Source organism: Pterocles gutturalis, unplaced genomic scaffold (assembly GCF_000699245.1).
Source record: "Pterocles gutturalis isolate BGI_N339 unplaced genomic scaffold, ASM69924v1 scaffold3386, whole genome shotgun sequence".
In the NCBI taxonomy this organism is placed as follows: Eukaryota; Metazoa; Chordata; class Aves; order Pterocliformes; family Pteroclidae; genus Pterocles; species Pterocles gutturalis.
In genome coordinates this window covers 1-18,798 of record NW_010100076.1, presented here as the reverse complement: position 1 = coordinate 18,798, position 18,798 = coordinate 1, and the positions used below count along the sequence as shown (strand labels likewise).

Sequence of the window (18,798 nt, the reverse complement as noted above, 5' to 3'; positions counted from 1 at the left end):
AGAGTGTTGGTGTTGAACTGCCCAGAGTACTGGACTTTTCTTTAAAATCTACCCTTCAGAATGATCAGTGTCATCTCTGCTTAGTTAGGGGGTTACGTAGCTTTAGTCACTGGTCTTGTAACATCATACACCACTCCATGCTGGAGTTCAGTGTCTGATACTTAGCTTAAAAATCTCTGTGATTTTTAATCTGAAAAATGCTTCTCTAGACAACTGTGGATGTAAGGTTATGCTGAGCAAGTAAAGTAGAGAGGGTTTCTTATGTAATGAGCAGAACGGGGTATTGGTCTCAGTAGTAAAGTTGATAAGCATGTAATATGGAACAAAAATAATTCAAGATTTTGTTACTGAGTGTTGATTCCAGCTCTAATTTAAAACAGAATATTTTGTTAAAATTTATTTGCCAAAGTAATTCAATCAATTTCAACTCAGTGTATTATAGAGCCTCAGCCCGTTATTTTCCTTTTGGGTTAGAAAAGGCATTGATTACTGTTGAAGGACAACTTTAGAGTTGAAATGTGCTTTGGAGACATAGATAATGATGAATATCTGTATTTTATATTTCATTCACCCATTTCTCCTGTGCTATGAATGTCAGTTAAAAAAGAAAGCAAAACCAATCAGAACGTGACAAAGTTCAACGAAATGCCAGAGTGAAGTCATTTCCCCACAGAAATTTTATAAGAGAAATAACTAGTCAAAACCTCCCTTTATCTCTAGGGGTAGATTTTTCTCTCTATAGCACTCCAGGCTGAATGAGATCAGTTCAGAAAAACAACATTTTCAACATTCAGGGAAAAGAAAAAAAAACAACCAAACTGTCAGCACTTCTAAACTGAATAACCAAGAGTCCTTGTTTTTGTGAACAGTCACCGAGATGAATCCCAACATAGTGGTAATCTCCGTGTTAGCCATCCTAAGTATCCTTCTGATTGGACTTCTGCTGGTGACTCTTGTTGTACTCAGGAGAAAACATCTACAAATGGCCAGGTAATTCCAGATTTATGCAAATTCCAAAAATTTCAGACAACAAACACATCATGTCAACAGTTGCAATTAAGGATGCTTGTGTATATGGGTGCTGCTTGAGATGCTAGTGAACAGGATGCCTTCAAAATAGTTGTCTTGCTGCTGTTTAGGAGTAGCATGTCTTCTCCCTCTTTCTACTTTCATTCTTGACCTAAGTTATAAGCCTCAACCTTTGTCTCATTTTGAGCTTTGCGAGATTGGGTCTATAAGTGAAATCACTTATTACAAAAGGGTTGAGTCAGGAACCTAAAGGATAATTAGGATCTGAGGCAACTGGGCATGAGCAGGACATCAAGATGCTTTGCAAGTCTTTCATATAGTTTGGAAACAGGAGATTTTCCGCATCAACAGATAAGATGATTTGTTCATCAGGTCCAGGATGCTCCATTTCAGAGGCCATGTAAGGCCTGAACCCTTAGGATGAGGAAGGATGTACCCGTGGCCCCGAGAGTCTCTCTCTAGAGCATTTGCCACATCCTGGTCTTACAGTTGTCCAAATTCTGCATTCGTATGGGCCTCCTTCCTGTGGGAACTGCAGCATGGGTAAGAACATAAGGGCTCACCTAGATCTTGTCTTTGTAGTCAGGATGCAGCCATCTCAGGTCCTGCTGTTCACCTGTGACATTAATGATCCCAACTTGTTGTGTCATATAGATGAAGGGAAATATTATCTTGAAGGAGTAAACCTTTTTTTTTTTTTTAACAGAACCTGCTGTTCCTTCAGCTATCTGCACCAGTCATTTGTAGCTGAATATTGAAATTCAATTTCCTTTTCCTGGTGGTCTTACTTGTAACAGTTCACTTTAACATGGGCTATGCTATGGCCTGAGGGAACTGTGGAAGGCCCCTCGATATGTGGTTCACCTCCTGGGTTTGGAAGTGCCCTGGAATCTTCTTCCTTTTATAATCTATGTAATATATTTTATATTAATTTACTGTTCTGTGTCAAGAAAGAAAATGATGTAATGTAAAAAAGCTTGTGTGAAGAATTCTGCAATTGGCTACTTAGCAGACACTGCATTTTATGTGTTGTGTCTTCACTATGTATTCCTTGCAAGAGATGACCCCATCACACATATTTTGCAGGCTGTCTCTTTCAGTGAACATTATGTGGTTTGCTCCTTTTACATGTAACTGGCTCTGTGAAAATCCCAGCTAAATTAATTCTCTTTCCTACTTAATTACTGTGCAGGCAGCCCAAAGCTTTTTCTTTTTCTCTTCAATGCTGCTTCTAGCCACAGAAGATAAAAACCCCAGAAGGAAATTTAAAAAGTAAATCCAGTAAGAAGCTACAAGCAATTGTTTGTTTAAGTCAAGGAATCAAAAATAGTCATCAGTTTATCGTTTGCAGCTGAAAATAATGGACTTGTGATAAACTCATTGGAATGTTGTTCAGGAAATTCAGGTTTTTTTTCCACAATTATTTTGTGAACTCAAAATTACCGTGATCCTGTCAAATGGAGAAAATTATACATTTTCTCCTTAGAGTTGGGACAGTGAATATTTCGTATAGAAAGGTAAATATCTAGCATGTGTACTGGGGTCAGCAACTAGTGCTAGTGCCAGACTATAGAAAGCCAAATCTGGACAGAACATGAAGCCTATCTGAGACCTTTATTGGCAACTTCTTCCTTGTTTCACTCTTTTTAAGCATTAGTAGGAAACCAGATCTCAAGTGGTGTTGAACATTTATTGGTTTTGGATGACTGTGTTAAGGGATTTCAGTTATGTTTATCATAGATATCTCAGATCTAGTCACAAATGTGAGTGTTCAGCACTTCGCAACTCTGAGAGTTCTCTGTTAAATCTACATTATTGCAAGCATTGTGAATCCAATAATGGTAACTTTGTACCCAATGGTCTTCCTGAAACAGGGAGTGTGGGGCTGGAACCTTTGTCAATTTTGCATCTTTAGAGAGAGATGGAAAGCTTCCCTATAATTGGTGAGTGTTTGAAGCAAAGCTTTTGATTATGTTTTTCCCCACCTCTGCTTCTTGGCAAAGATGATATTTTATCTTAAGTGCTTATTTTTTATGTCATCACTGACCCTCTTTAAGATAAAACTATGATACCTGTTATTTTAGTATTTTATTTCTTGAATTATGACTCAATACTATGTATTCTATCACCTGCTGTTCTTAGTAGGGGATGATATATACTCGTTAACCAAGTTGCATAGATGTGTTTTGGGAGGATTTTTTTTTTCTTTTCTCTTACAGGCAAGTTTCCTAAAATAACACAAGTGTAGAAACTTGATCTATAAATCCATTAGCACTTCCATAGAGATATATTTACATCCAGGAGTAAGCTTGCATGTAGATGACCAATTAGCAACTGTCTTCATGCAGTGCCATTAATTAATTTTCCTTGCATTGCAAGACAACGACAAGCCAACTCAAATACTTACTATAACTTAATGTTCATTGCTGTTGATAAACTTGAGAAAAACCCCATATTCTTGCTAGTCTAGAAAACCACCTAGAAGAGTTGCGAGCACTGATTATGGACTCCAAACCATCACTTACAGAATCAGTCGAAGAGAAGTATTTGAACAAATAAAGTGTATGGGCTCTGAGAGCTGCCTGACTGGCACCAGCATGGTCATTTTCATTCCTATTTTGATAATCAAATGAGTACTAATGACTGACCCAAGGTTTACTGTTTTGTTATTAACAATCTCTGCAAAAACCTCATATTTTAAGGCAAGTCCAAACACAGATATTTAAAAGCACACTGTCAGCCCCATTCCAGAATGTAGGAAGAACAAAATATGGACTTTGGCTTTACACCCATGATCGGCTTTGTTGACAGCCAAGAAGTTGGAAAGAAGAGTTGCTGTAGAGGGAACTGCTTCCATGACCGCATGAGACACAAAGGACAGGATTAAATGGATTGACACTGCAGCATAACAAGCCTTTTGCTAATAAGCCTGCACACTGAACTAACAAGCCCAGCAAATCTTGTCAATACCTCACTGTGCTGCTAATTAACTGGATATTAAACAAGCTTCACTTGCTTGGTTTAGCTTTAATAGCAGCCAGCTCTATGCAGTAAAAACTAATCTTTCTTTCAGCTCCTCTTACTTGGACTATATTAATGGCAAAGAAGGCAGAAGATCAAACACTCATGTTAATTAAATATCCAAGCTTGAATCAAATGATTAAACTAGCAACAGATGTTATTAAAACCATAAAATTCTTTTTTTATGGGAAGGGGAATTAATTAATAGGTTTGGATGTGAAAGCGAAGGATCATGTTGCTTGATTTAGTTTATGTGTATGTATGTGTGTGTATATATACGTGTATATATGCACATATGTATACATACATAAATAATGTTATAAAAATATAAATTGAGGAAAATATTCCTGCTTGATATCTCCATAAATACTTGGTAATTGAAGGCAGTGTGCCTTCAGTTGGGCCTGACTTCTCTGAGAGTTAGTAAAGATACCCTGTTTTGCATGCCTCTGTTGTCTAATGTCAAGACCAGATTTGCTGTCCATCCAGGCAGGCAAATGGAAAATATGGTCCTAAAGAGAGGTAGAAGGACTAAGAAACCCATTTTGCTTGGGGTCATTCCAGTGATCTAGTAAGGGAGCTATGGGCGTATCCACTGATTCCTAAGGAAAGCTCAGTTTATTGCTCGTTATTTGAGGAATCTCTGCACCTCTTTCTTTTAATTAAAATTGTTCAGTACACCTGAGCAGTAGGTGAAAGGCTATATAATTGCAGGGAAACAATATTGTATTTACTGGCCAATTATGTATTTTTTTCATATGTTGAATGAAATCAACTGTTTTGGATGTCAGCATTCCTAATCTGTGAACAATATAAGTAGGTCTGCACGAACATTAGCCTGTCATTTGATAAAGTGTGGAATTTTCTCATGATGATTTGATGATGAAAGAAGACTCAGGCTTGAATAACTCCTTCTGCCTCTGTAGGTAAGAGGAAGTCGAAACCTCACTTGGAGTTTCCCAAAGGAAAGAGGAGTATTCTGGCAACATCATCACTTCTCTTTTTTAAGCCTAATGAAAACCTCTCTGTGGCACCAGAGATCTGCTTATGGAAAGCCAAATTTCATCCTCAGTCCAGTCCCATAGAAACCCTGAAAACAGATATGCCCTAAAGCCCTGATGCTGCAACCACTATGGCATATGATTAATTAGAAAGGTCTCCTGCTTCTGGCTGACCCACACAATCCCTACCAATGCCTGGGGAAGGTGCCGTACAGAAACTGCACTGCCCATTTTCTTTTCAACAGTAAAACTCATTAATTAAAGCATAACTTGGAGTTTTCACTGTGTGGGAGTTAAATTTTCCACCACTGGTTGGAAGATTTAGATTAGAGATGATTACAGGTGATGTGACTTACTTATCAGGGAAAACACAGTATCTACTCACCTCATAAGAGCTGAAAGTACTGGAAAAGGAAATTTTACTTTGTGGTTCCTCCTCAGAACAGTTGTAGAAGTATGGTATTGCTTTAGGACAGCAGATTTTCTGATGGGAAAAAAACATGCAGAGTGTGTATTTGGCAAAAAAAGTCCTACTACTGGGGCAATTTTTGTTTAAATTTAATGAGTTTTTCACATTTACAAAGTACCTATAGCCCACTCCACCAACAGGCAAAACAGTCATGAATGCGTTTCCTGGATTAATGTGTAGCTGAATCTGGTAGACAGGCTGTAAATACAGAAGTTTAGAATGGTTTTGTACTCAGATTTCCTTTAGCCATGATGAAACTTGCTGTGAATAGTTATTCATAGAAACTATGTTTAGAACAAGTTAAAATAATGTTTGTTGAAAACCTAGGAGAGAATTTAAAAGGCTCAAAAATGGGACACTGCAAAATGGATGTTTTCTGAAATCCGACTCAATAGAGGATACTAAGAGGTACTGGAATGATCTGAATTTAAGCCTGATACAGATCTTCCTACTGATGTCCACAGGATCACTTGCAGGAGCAAACATGGGAGATTACCATAGTTGTGCATGGTAAAAACAAACTATGTCTGTCCTGAAATAGCTCAAGTCATCAGAAAATAGACTTGGCACCACTTAAGTAATAGACATAAACCTGTGGATGAAATTTTCAAATGCACTTCACTCTCTGAAAATGTGCCAGTTTATCAGTTAGCATTGATTTAGGCCTTAATCAATAACAGAAAACACATTTCTTTTCATCATATAGAATTTTATGTTGGATAGCTGAAGATCCTATATAGGGTGTCAGATTGAGGAGTAAAAATTCTATGGATGCTAATAATACTCTTATGAAGTAAGTAAGAGGAAGCCTTTATGGGTTTAGCTGATTTTTAAAATAGATTTTGTTGATCTCCTGATTTCTGTTTGTCTTACTAACTCTCCTCACTTTTTCATCTTTATGTATGTTATTTATTAATGCTCACAGGCGTAGAAGTGTATTTGCTTTCCTAACTCTGCTACCCTCATGCCTTTGGACTGATTATCTTTTGGCATTTTATATTAATCCTTGGTAAGTGATTTACTTGTTTTTCCATATGCAATGTGTAAACAATGTTAATTTCTATTACATAAAACATATGTGATACTTTTGTTTTCAAATGGGTCAAAGCTCTTGAAGATATAATTTTCTTGTACTAGAACATGGATTGGAGAGGATGTGGGTATCAAAGTATTTGCTACCCTGCTTCATCTAGTTTGCCTGTTTATGCTCCAGCCCATTTTGGTATTAAAAAGCTAATCTTATGGTAGTCATCATATTCATCTCTTTGCTCTCTTTGCAATTCTTACCACTTCATTGTAAGTCCTGGCTTGTTCTGTCCCAGTTATTCATCTCTTCATTGCTTGGCATTGCCTTCTGCTGCTGCTGCTTTTCTATTACTAAAATTGCTTGATTGTGCCCCACCTGTTTGGTGTGTGACATCAAATACCTTAGGTTTTAAAGGTGCAGTTTTGCTCTTCTGACATCAGTAAAAGTTTTGCTTTTGGAAACAACAGTTCACTGAGAATCCATACAAACTAGCAGTCCCAAAATGTAAAAATAGAGTCACTGTGTGTGTGTGTCTCTGTGTGTGTGCATTTAATAGTTTAGTTAGTAAATAATTTATAAAGGCATAGTAAATAACTGATTAGTTTTTTGAAAATACCTAACCAACAAAGCCCCACGGTCTATTTAGAACCAGAACTGCTCTATGAACCATTTAGCAAAACTAATTGACTATGATCTGAAAATGCTTAATTTATATAAAAGAAACTTTATATAAATTAAAAGTTCCTGACGGTCTTGAGTCCAAGGTATACAGATGTACAAAAATGTGTTTGGCGCCAAAGTTAAGATTTACTTTTGACCAAATGTTTTCACTGGTGTTACCATACAGCACCACAGCCCTGTTAGGTAGTCATCAAAATCTTCAGCATAGGGATTTCTGAGACTGGTTTTTCTTGGGTCACATTGGCACTGTAGAAAAACCCATCTAAATTGTCAGAAATGCAAGTGGTTTTTTGTCACTAAAGAATGGTCTATTTCTTCTCCCATGAAAATAAAAGCATGTTCACACACACACCCAGCTGAAGAGCAGATGGAAGTCTTCTATGTCTCTTCAAGGCTGTTATATTGACTTGTAAGTTGTCTGAAACTTAGCTAAGTATTGGAGCCGGACAGTGATGGAGGATCAGACAAGGAGTTTCTTATTGTGAAGGTCACACTGATCTCTCTTAACTCTCTAATGGTCCAGAAGCCCAAGCTGGCCACTGTCAATGGCACTGCTACAAAAAGAGTCATCATGTTATTTTGCCCCTTTGCCTCTTTTTGTTTAATATGTATTAATATGCATTAACTCACATTTCTGGATGTGTATCTTTCTTCATAGGTTTCTTCTTCAATTAAGCTACCTAGTTTAGTCTAGATGAACAAGTTTAAAGGAGATGAAGTTGAATGAGATGAGATTAATCCCTCTATTCATGTTTTAATCTGTAGGGTAAATATGGAAGAACAGATGAAACACCAGATAATCTTTCAAATGTCTTTGTTTCGCATACAAGTTGGTTTAAAACATTTATGAACATTCAGGAAATGATTGCAATGCTAAGAAACAAAGGCCTCTTGAGATTGTCAAAGCATAAGAAATTGTTGCTGAGAAATGGATGTCAATCATTTGTTTTATTGCCTCTTGAAGTGTTCCTTGGAGATGTGTTCTTAGAAGCATTCTCATAGACAGCACTTCGATATTTTTTTCTTTTTAAGTGAATTCCAATGTGCCCAACATTAAAAGGTTTACCACAGTCACAGAGGATAGAAAAGAAATGCATTGAACAATTTAGATTAATTAATTTTAAGTCTTCTTTGGAAAAAGTCGTTGAAGATATAGAATAAATACTACTAGAGTATGTGTATGGTACCTATAAATGTACGGATACTATACAGATAGTATCTGTATAGATAGCATGGTAGGCTGAAGAGGTTTATAATATTTGTAAAATAAAGTTTTGCAAAGTAAATCTCCACATTAGTGTAAAGCTGGTATTGCTATAGCTCTTGTTAACTCTGCAGGCAAAGCTCCACATCTAAATGGAAATGTAGCTTGACAAGATAACAAAATTACTACAGGTTGTAGCTGCTCCAAAACATGAGCATTTTGTAAAATTAATTTTGGATTTTTTTTTTAATTTCACTTCTAAACTTAGCAGGGTAGAAAAATAAAAATGGTCCACTTTTTATTATATCTTTCTGTACAGTTTCATTATTTTGAAATGAAAAGTCTTCAATTTACTAATTGAGGCTACGACCCAAGTTATCTAGAAATCATTTTAATGTCATCATGAAATTAAAAATAGCATAATTATAATATGTTTAATGAACAAATATTGTTCAAAGCCCAGGGAAAAAAAAAAGACACTACTATAATCCCTTTTGAGCAAGCAATAATCTGTTTGTGCTTTGTGGCTGGATTAACAGATGAGATCAGTGTTCTCAAACCTCTAGCCAAACTGTTCCAGGGTCCTCACTTTGTGCATTTAATCTGATTCATTGCTTAACTTGCAACAGCAAAGGAACACAGGCACCCCTCCATAAAAACCACATGGTGGTAATTAGTGTAGCACAGTTAAGTCCATGTCTTACCGGTTGTACTGCTTAACACACTCATAAACTTTCTCACATCTCTAGTGAATTATATCACTTATAAATCATGTGAAGACAGTGTATTACATAAATGGCATAATTATCTCTGGCTGTTAAATGTCACTTAAAATTATTTAAATTTTAAACTTGAGTCCCACTGAAGTCAGTAGGATATTTGCCATTGTCATCATTGATCATCATAAGCAGGTTATGAAATGGGTGAGAAATAGTATTCAGGCCCTTCCTTTTTTTCATTCACCCTCACTTGAATTTGCAAATGGTGGTCTCCTCCCTTTACTCAACAAATGCTTCTCACTCATGGTTGTTCTCTAGTGTTGCCATCCAGGTACCAAGCCCGCTAGAGCCGCAGCGGAGCAGCCCAGGGGACACCACAGTGCCCCATCCCCTGCACCAGCAACCTGGCCAGGCTCAGCCAGGCTTGGGCCCTGGGGTCTCAGTCCTAGCGCACTTGAAGCCAAAGGTGTTGTCGGGTCAGGATTTGTAGAGGATCCATTGCTTGTGTTAGGCATAGGTTTTCTCTGTCTCAAGCAGGTTGTTCTCAGAGCCACAGAAAGGAAAAGGCATCCCACTGATGTCAGTGGAAATGTTGCTGTCAGCTTAAAAATATCCAAGATATTATCACCAATCTCATCCTGAGTATGATGGTGACCAGAAAACATACATTCTTCAATCAGTACTATCTTTGAATAAAGACTATACAATAGTTTAATGACTGAAAACCACTTCTTTTTACAGGAGTAAAAATGGATTAAAGAAGAGAAAGCTGACCAAGTACGTAACTTCTTTAATTTTTAAAGTAATATTAAAACATTATCACCTTAGTCTAAACATGCATTATGGAGTACACGCTATAGTGATATTGCAGTTACAAATATAGAGAACTTCTTGGTAAATACATCCTGAGAGAGATGTCTGAAGACAGAAAACAAACAATAACTGGACAAAAGCAATTCTTCTCAACAGATAGGTTGTGGTAAAACAGCTCCTTACTGATAGAAAATTAGTCATTGGGGAAAAGATCAATTATCCAACTTAGTGATTCCAGCAGAGCTTATCCTTAGTTAAAAAAGACAAATGGTGAAAAACTGTGATGCGTTTGTTCCTAGTGATATTTCCCTCTTGACACAAGGCTCTCATTACAGTTGTTGCTACAATATTAGATCATTAATGCTAACGGGTAAACAGGAGTAATTAAGCAGCGATAAGGCAGGTTCCTTTGGGCATATTCCCTCAAAGTAAATGAAAAGATTACTGTGTATATGCTTCAGTAGCTTGTAAATTACAGTGTGATAATTAGGTGAGGGAGGCTGTTTACCTGTGTTTCATTATTCAGAGTGTTAGCCTAATTATTTCTCTGTTATGTTCAGAGGTGTGCCTGTACTAACAGACCCTCACCTGGTGAATAAGTGGGTAGAATGATGGGAGTTGCTACATCAAGGCTAATTTATACCTACTGAAGCTCTGCATGTTTTTGTATAGTTATATGCCACTTTTTTTTAGCCACCATCTCTCTGGGAGGAGAATTTGACCTCTGATGACAAATGTGTATAGTTCTCAAAGCTAGCAGAGAAAGCAGTCACAGCAGAGACATCCAAAATGCTATTTTAAGTGATTTTGTCTTGTGGACCTTCTAAAAAAAAGCAAAACCTAAATATGAAATCCATTTTTTCTGCATGAGTAAATCTCAGATAAGTTTTAAAACTGTTTCTGCCAGATGTGAAAATATCTGAAAGCAACATTTTACATGGCACAAGAGGCAACTTAAATGAAGCTACAGCTGCCCTCATGCCAGAAGCATGCTGGTGGGATGGTGCTTGGACTGGGTCTGCGATGTGGTGCTGGATCACCGCTTATTGCTGTGCCATGTATGCCTTGGGGACATACCCACCTGCAAAAGCAGTTCAGGGACAAGGGAGTCATAGGAAGGGTATCGTTCCCCTCGCAGGAGGCCATTTCCCTCACCTTAGACTAGTGGTTTCCCACAGGTAGGACAGGTCCAATACTTTAACTCAAGTCAGACCCTTATTATCCTCAGCAGCTGCAGCATTCAGCTCACCCAGAGGGGTAAGTGCCCCTCTCTCAGCCTTTCTTGTTGTGCCATTACAGTATGGTGCACCATTTGGTGGTGTTTTGATTTAAGCCCACACAGCAACTAAGTAAGCACCACGCAGTCACTTGCTCATTCCTCCTTCCCAGTGGGATGGGGAGGAGAATCACAAGAACAGAAGGTGAAAACATGGGTTGAGGTGAGGACAGGGAGGGATCACTTACCACTTATGGTCATAGGCAAAAAACCCCAGAATCGACTTGGGGAGAAAACAAAACAATTTAATTTGCTAACAGTCAAACCCAGAGTAGGACAATGAGAAAGAGAACCAAGTCTTAGAAAGGCATCTTCCCCCCACCCCTCCCTTCTTCTCAGGCTCAAAGACTTTGTTCCAAATTTCTCTACCTTCTCCCCTGCTGGCAGCGCAGCAGGCAGGGAACAGGGGTTGCGGTCAGTTCGTAGAATCATAGAATGGTTTGGGCTGGAAGGGACTTTAGAGACCATATTGTTCCAACCCCTCTAATATGGGCACGGACACCCTCCACTAGACCAGGTTGCTCAAAGCCTCATCCAGCCTGGCCTTGAACACCTCCAGGGATGGGGCATCCACAGCTTCTCTGGGCAACCTGTTCCAGTGTCTCACCACCCTCACAGTAAAGAAGTTCTTCCTTATATCTAGTCTAAATCTGCCCTCTTCCAGTTTAAATCCATTATTCCTCCTCCTGTCACTGCATGCCTTTGTAAAAAGCCCCTCCCCATCTCTCCTGTAGGCCCCCTTCAGGTACTGGAAGGCTGCTATAAGGTCCCACTGGCGCCTTCTTTTTTCCAGGCTGAACAATCCAAATTCTCTCAGCCTGTCCTCATAGGGGAGGTGCTCCAGCCCTCTGATCATTTTCGTGGCTCTCCTCTGGACCCGCTCCAACAGCTCAACATCCTTCTTGCATTGGGGGGTCCAGAACTGGAAGCAGTACTCCAGGTGGAGTACTCACATGCTGTATTTTGCCACTCCTTCCTCCTCCTCTGGAGGGCTCCTCACACTCTTCCCCTTCTCCAGCATGGGTTCCCTCCCATGGGAGACAGTCCTCCATGAACTTCTCCAACCTGAGTCCTTCCCACGGGCTGCAGTTCTCCACTAACTGCTCCGGCGTGTGTCCCTCTCACAGAGTCACGGCTTCCTTTGGGTGCAGCCACCTCTCTCCAGGTGTTGCAGGTAGAGATCTGCTCCACCATTAACCTCCATGGGCTGCAGGGCAAGCTCTGCTCCAGTTCCATGGACTACAGGGGAATGTCCTGCCTCACCACAGTCTTCACCATGGACTGCAGGGGAATCCCTGGTCCAGGATCTCCTCCCTCTCCTTTCTTCACTGACCTTCGTGTCTTCAGAGTGGTCTCCCTCACATCTCACCACAGGTTCTTTCAGTGGCTCCTGAAAAGCTCACAGCTTTTGTGAGGAGGCTGCGGTGGATGGATTGGCCAGGGCAGGGCTGCAGTGGAGGCTGGGCAGGCTGGGCCCTGCTGCAAGCCAGGACTACCTCTCCCCCACCCCACGCCATGCACTGCGTGCCTGTTAAATATGTTATTCACTGAGGCGCTGACTGGATCAGCCTTGGCCAGAGATGCATCCAGCTTGGAGCTGGGGAAGTTTCCAGCAGCTTCTCACAGAGGCCATCTCTGTAGCCCCTCCCCTGCTACCAAAACCCCACCACACAAAACCAAAACAGGTGGCATTGAACCACAAGATTTTTTTTCCCCTCTTTGTTGTTGCTTTCCAGCATTAACAGTGGCAAATACATACTAATGACTTGATAGTCTACTGGGGGAAAGTAGAAATAAAATGTGGTAAAAAAGTTTGGTTTTTTTCTTAATTTTCTGTGTGTTTTTCTTTCAAAGCCCTGTCCAGTTGGATGATTTTGATGGCTACATCAAGGACATGGCCAAAGATTCAGATTACAAATTTTCTCTGCAATTTGAGGTAAATCTGTGGCGACTCTGTCCCCTCCTAGCTGGCATGCCTAGATCAGCTTTTTCACCCGATGTTGGGTTTGTGTGGCATGTTCCTCTGCTCTGTGTTGTTTGATGTGTGCTGTTGCTGGGTGGGTCAGCTTCACTTCCAGCTCTGCAGAATTTAAAAGCAAGCCTTGGTGTTGCTAAAGACTGCATTTAGTAAGCTAATTTGAGTGGCTCATCACATTCAATTCAATAGTTGTCAGACTGACACACTTCCTTTAAGCTTAGGACAGGCTGCTGGCAGCCTGAATTCAATTCAGGATTTTAATGTCTTTATTTATTTAATGCCCTTAATTTGAGGGACAGCACTGGAATCAGAAGGTAACATCAGAAATCTAAGAGCATAGAGGTCTCTCAAAGAGCAGCTCAGGTACATTCTCTTAATTACCCAGAATTTAAGGTCAGTTTAGTATTATAAAACTTAAAAAGGTTTATCTTAGAGTTAGCTCCCAAAGATTTAAACGTGGAAGGGGGGTGAGGAGGACTGTCAGGGTGTTACCACCATTCTGGGTGGCTGACGTGTTCCCTTCCTGCCAGTGAAAAGTCCTCTGATGCATCATATATTAGATGTAACTACTGAAGGTAATGACTAGAAAGATTTTCCAAGCATTCCCCAGGATCAAGATCAAAAGCCACTTGAGGACTTGAAGAAAGCCCTTTAAGTGCAGTGAATGACCACCACGCCATAACAGAATAATTTATTAATCCTCTGTTTCGATGCTGTTTTGGCTAATCAAGTGCAGGTGGAGAAGAGCAGTCCACAGTCACAGCCCTGGAGGGCAGCTGTGCATTGGCAGCATCAGCAGGAGAGATCACATCATTGCTCTGTAGCTGTTTCAAGCCAAACTCAGAGGCATCAGAACAGGGAAGTCAGTGTAATTCTGATGTCAGTTTATATTGATTTATGACCATTTTCAGTCTGGTACCTGCCACAAGTAATCACTTCACAAAGAATTGTTTTTTGAGTGTTTGTTAGTTTGATCTTGGCATTTTTCTTTCTGTTACTTGTAGGAGCTAAAACTGATTGGGCTTGACATACCCCACTTTGCTGCTGATCTTCCTATGAATCGCTGTAAAAACCGCTACACAAATATCCTGCCATGTAAGTACAATACATACAGGCTCCTGCTAAAGTCTCTTGACAGAGAAGAGTTTTAATAAGAGAATTGGAGAATCAGGACAGATTTTCTGACTGATAAAAGCCTAGTCTGAAACCTGTCCTTAGAGAGAACCAGGCAATAGATGTTTTTTGTTAGCTGTGAAGAGATGTAGCTTTCTGGGGATGTTCTTCAAGACTGGAGTTTGGAGGTGAGAAACACAAGGTCGTTTCTACTACTGAGTAGTGTTACTACGTTTTTCTTGCAATTTTCTTGAAACCTAAGGGAGCCCAAAGGGATGGCAGTTGGAGGGTATATTTTGCAGAACAGTAATGATGGTGTATCCCTGTAGTGTTTACCAAAGCAAGTATTTCTCTCTGTTGGTAAATATGAGCATTCTCTCACTTTTTAATAGATTTTTTCCATTTTTATTTTTATAGGATTAATTTTAATTTTGCCTAGTTGGAGATGAGTGCTACTTTTGAGAACCAAATGACTTTTTTTTTTTTTCCATTTACAGATGATTTTAGTCGTGTCCGGTTAGTTTCAATGAATGAAGAAGAGGGATCTGACTACATTAATGCTAACTATATTCCTGTGAGTACAGAGACTTGGTCGGTGTAAAGAACAATCCCCTGCACAGCAGTTGGAGTGTGTCACCTGTAAATGGCACAGTATCTCCCAGAAGCTCAATCACGTTCTGAGCATCTCCTTCAGCTTTCAGAATTTCACCTGCAGGAAACTATAATTTTCACCAGCCATTAAAAAAAAAAAAAAAAAAAAGAGTGTGGGGGATTTTTGGCAAATTTTACCCTGGGTGAGCTGTGCGTGAATCTTTGTGAAACCTAGATTAGACTGGTAGAGTAATGGGGAGGAAATGCTAAGTGATCCAGTGGCTTTCTAAGACATCTAGGAAAAACATAAGAAACTTTAAAGAAATATTTCCAGGTTTCTACAGCACATGAAAAAAGGATTAACCCAGAGACTCCACAACTGCCAAAATGCACACAGCCCAGATGGTGTGTGGAGGGAGCTTCTGCTTTTCTGCCTGATCTCTGGTGTTCCCAGTGTGCCTCCCTCTGCCTGGCATAGAGCAGCCCTTTACCAGGCACTGGTGCCCAGAGTTTTAGGATAATTAAAGTATACACAGAGCTGCAGTCAAGCAGTTTGACACTGGGGGTTTGCTGGAACCTCATCAGCTCTTTCCACTCTCGCCTGAGCTTATGCAGTCACTTAGGCTTATCCCTGCCACAAGGGTTTGCCCCTCTGTTATCCCCCTCGCTGTGGCTCAGTGTAAGCTGTGTTAGGGAGAGCAACGTCCACTGGGTCACTCTGCATGGACAGGAGGCAGGACCCTACAGCATCTGTTTAGAAAAAGACCTTCCATTTGCCTCATCAGCTCTTTCCACTCTCGCCTGAGCTTATGCAGTCACTTAGGCTTATCCCTGCCACAAGGGTTTGCCCCTCTGTTATCCCCCTCGCTGTGGCTCAGTGTAAGCTGTGTTAGGGAGAGCAACGTCCACTGGGTCACTCTGCATGGACAGGAGGCAGGACCCTACAGCATCTGTTTAGAAAAAGACCTTCCATTTGTGCACACCTACTGTGAACAGAACCTAGAGCTGGCCCTAGCTGTGCTGGAGAGATCCGAGTCAGCATTAGGGAAAAGGGAGGAGCTCTCAGAAGAGTTGATGAAACCACTTCTTTGTCACTGTGGTATTGCCCATGCATGTACTGCTGAGCACGTGCTGTAGTTTTACACAACACTAATCACTCGCCCTCCCCCCTCCCAGGGATGGAGGAGAGAATTGAAGGGGTGAAGGGAAAAGAGACTTGTGAGTTAAGAACAATTTAATAACTAAACTACAATAATATTGGAACAATAATAATGATTATAATAATAGTTATATATACAAATATACAAATGCGTGATACACAGTCAGACTGCTCACCATCCGATGACCAAGGCTCAGCCCGTTCCTGGCTAACAATCCCACAGTGGGCAGAGTCCCAAAACTGCAATCCTGGAAAAGAGATAAGAGCCCGAGTGTCTGAGACCGAGATGACCCTGAGAGAAGGGCAAGCTGGAGGGAGACAACCTGGAGCAAGAAAAAGTACTTCTGGACAGAGTCTTGTCTATATACTGGGCATGACGTGCATGATATGGAATCGAGTATTTGCCCACTTGTGTCTCAATCCTTAACCTAAGATCGAATCCTATGGCCCCTCCCAGCTTCTCCTGCCCCTGCAGACGCTGGCACAGCAGAGGAGCTGAAAAGTCCTTGTCTGTCCTGGCAGCAACTCTAAGCATCAGTATGTTATCAGCCTTCTTCTCAGCACAAATCCAAAGCATAGCCTCACACTAGCTACTGTGAAGGAAGTGAACTCTGTCTCAGCTGAAACCAGGACAGCATGTTGCCTGCACTTAGTTTCTATGTGTTGAGAGCATGCAGCTCAACACCCAAGCTGCAAGTGCCTGAGCTCGCAGTGAATCAAAAGAGAAAAATGTTCCAACATTCAAAAGCATCATTCTCAAATCAGGAAACTTCTGTGACATGGGATTATGGATAACAGGATTTTATGTAGCAGTGCTTTTTGGATTTCTCAGTTCTGCCATTTATCGTTTACATCTATTTAGTTTTACTTGTAGCATAATGCTGACCATAGAAACTGGGACAGACGTGTCATCCTAATGCTTGGCTTTTCCTGACAATTGTTTCTCCACTGAGTACCTTCCTCCAAACACAGGTACTGGTGGTGATCTGTGTCTCTGGTAATAGAGATTTGACACTTAGGTCAGACAAAGCCCATGCAGACAAACAAACAGCAAATTCAGTGTAGTGCAAAAACTCAGATTGAGCTCACTTCTAGAGATGTCTGGAGGAAGCCATTTATGAAAAGTCCTCACGAATCACAAATATTTTTACAATCTGCATACAGTGGTGGCACAGAAATTGCCTGATTTACATGGGAGCATGCTGTGTGTTGGATGTGTCTTTTGCTCTTGTTCGGACTGTCAAATAACTTTCCAAATGCAGTTTTGGTGTTAAAATCTCAGCAAATATGGTTAGAGAAGATGCCAAAATGGCTTTTCTGTGGATCTTTTATTATCGCCTTTATAATGGTCTTTTGGTTGTGGAGAGGGGAAGAAGTCTTTCCAACTAAAAGCATGTTGATAGGAATAGTAGAAGGAATACATGGATATAAAGCATATGAGTGTCAATAAAACATAGTAAGGGTGTTAAAGGTGCTGACTCAGCATGTTCTCAATCACTTTAAGCAGAATTCTAATTCATGTTTTGCTACTTTAAGTCCATATGACATAAACACATGCACATAATCCTACTTATTGCTACCTTCCATTTACATCAGTGACTGAAAATCACCACAGGCACTGCTTGGAATGAGCAGGCTAAATGTCTGTAATTGTTTTTATGTCTATAACTAAATAAACCCTTAAGTTATGAAATCTGGAAGAAGCTGAAACTTTGATTTAGGATTCTCATTACTTGTTTTTTTTTAACATTGCCTTTCCTGCTCTCAGAGCAAAGGATTCGTATAGTAATAGCTTTCATTCTGGATTGCTTGCACCCTGGGAGCATCAAAAACTGGCAAAAGTTGTAGTCTCCAAATAAATAGAGTTTATTTATATTAAATGGTTTATTAAATAAATAGTTTATTTATATTAGAAAACACTTCAAAAAGTACAAACTGAACTTGAACAAGCTAAAAAACACATATACCAAAGAAAAAATTGTCTTCTGAAGCATTAATTATGTTGGTAAAGAGCCTCTGTCTCTTTGTTTCTTAGGGTTATAATTCACCCCAGGAATACATTGCAACCCAAGGACCACTGCCAGAAACTAGGAATGATTTTTGGAAGATGGTTCTCCAGCAAAAATCTCAAATTATTGTTATGCTTACTCAATGTAATGAGAAAAGAAGGGTATGTAACAAAATCTTGCACATAGTATAAAAGTAACTACTTTGAAAACATATTTATTTTCTGGTGGGTGAATTTCTTCATTTTCTGATCATGAGGCAGCATTGTGATTGGACCTGGAATGGCACTTCATTCACTTATGGAAGGCATTTGAGGATGTTTAAGGGACTGAAGCATCTTTCACACGAGGAGAGGCTGAGGGAGCTGGGATTCTTGAGCCTGGAAAAGAGAAGGCTCAGGAGAATCTCATCACTGTGTATAAATATGTGATGGGAGGGGACGAAGACAAGGGACCCCTCAGTGATGCCCAGTGACAGGACAGGAGGCAGTGGGCACAAATTAAAACACATTAAATTCCATCTGAACATCAGGAAACACACTGTTACTGAGAGGGTGACTAAGCACTGGCACAGGTTGGCCAGAGAGGTTGTGGAGTCTCCACCCTTGAAGATATTCAAAAGCCATCTGGACATGGTCCTGAGCAGGCTGCCCTAGGTGTCCCTGCTTGAGCAGGGGTGTTTGACAAGATGACCTCCAGAGGTTCCTTCCA

The 18,798-nt window shown here is 40.2% G+C and overlaps 1 protein-coding gene across 1 annotated transcript in view; it reads left to right on the top strand.

The window, feature by feature from the left end:
- The window catches only part of LOC104465219 (receptor-type tyrosine-protein phosphatase O-like), a gene marked incomplete at its 3' end in the record, with an annotated part of 22,349 nt that extends 4,098 nt beyond the window's left edge, over positions 1 to 18,251 (top strand). The window contains exons 4-11 of the mRNA XM_010078183.1: positions 870 to 990; positions 2,904 to 2,972; positions 6,446 to 6,529; positions 9,893 to 9,928; positions 13,095 to 13,176; positions 14,223 to 14,313; positions 14,829 to 14,905; positions 18,117 to 18,251. Of these exons, the coding sequence (XP_010076485.1) occupies positions 870 to 990; positions 2,904 to 2,972; positions 6,446 to 6,529; positions 9,893 to 9,928; positions 13,095 to 13,176; positions 14,223 to 14,313; positions 14,829 to 14,905; positions 18,117 to 18,251 (695 nt within the window). The remainder of the gene's footprint in view (positions 1 to 869; positions 991 to 2,903; positions 2,973 to 6,445; positions 6,530 to 9,892; positions 9,929 to 13,094; positions 13,177 to 14,222; positions 14,314 to 14,828; positions 14,906 to 18,116) is intronic.
- Positions 18,252 to 18,798: the final 547 nt, after the last annotated feature.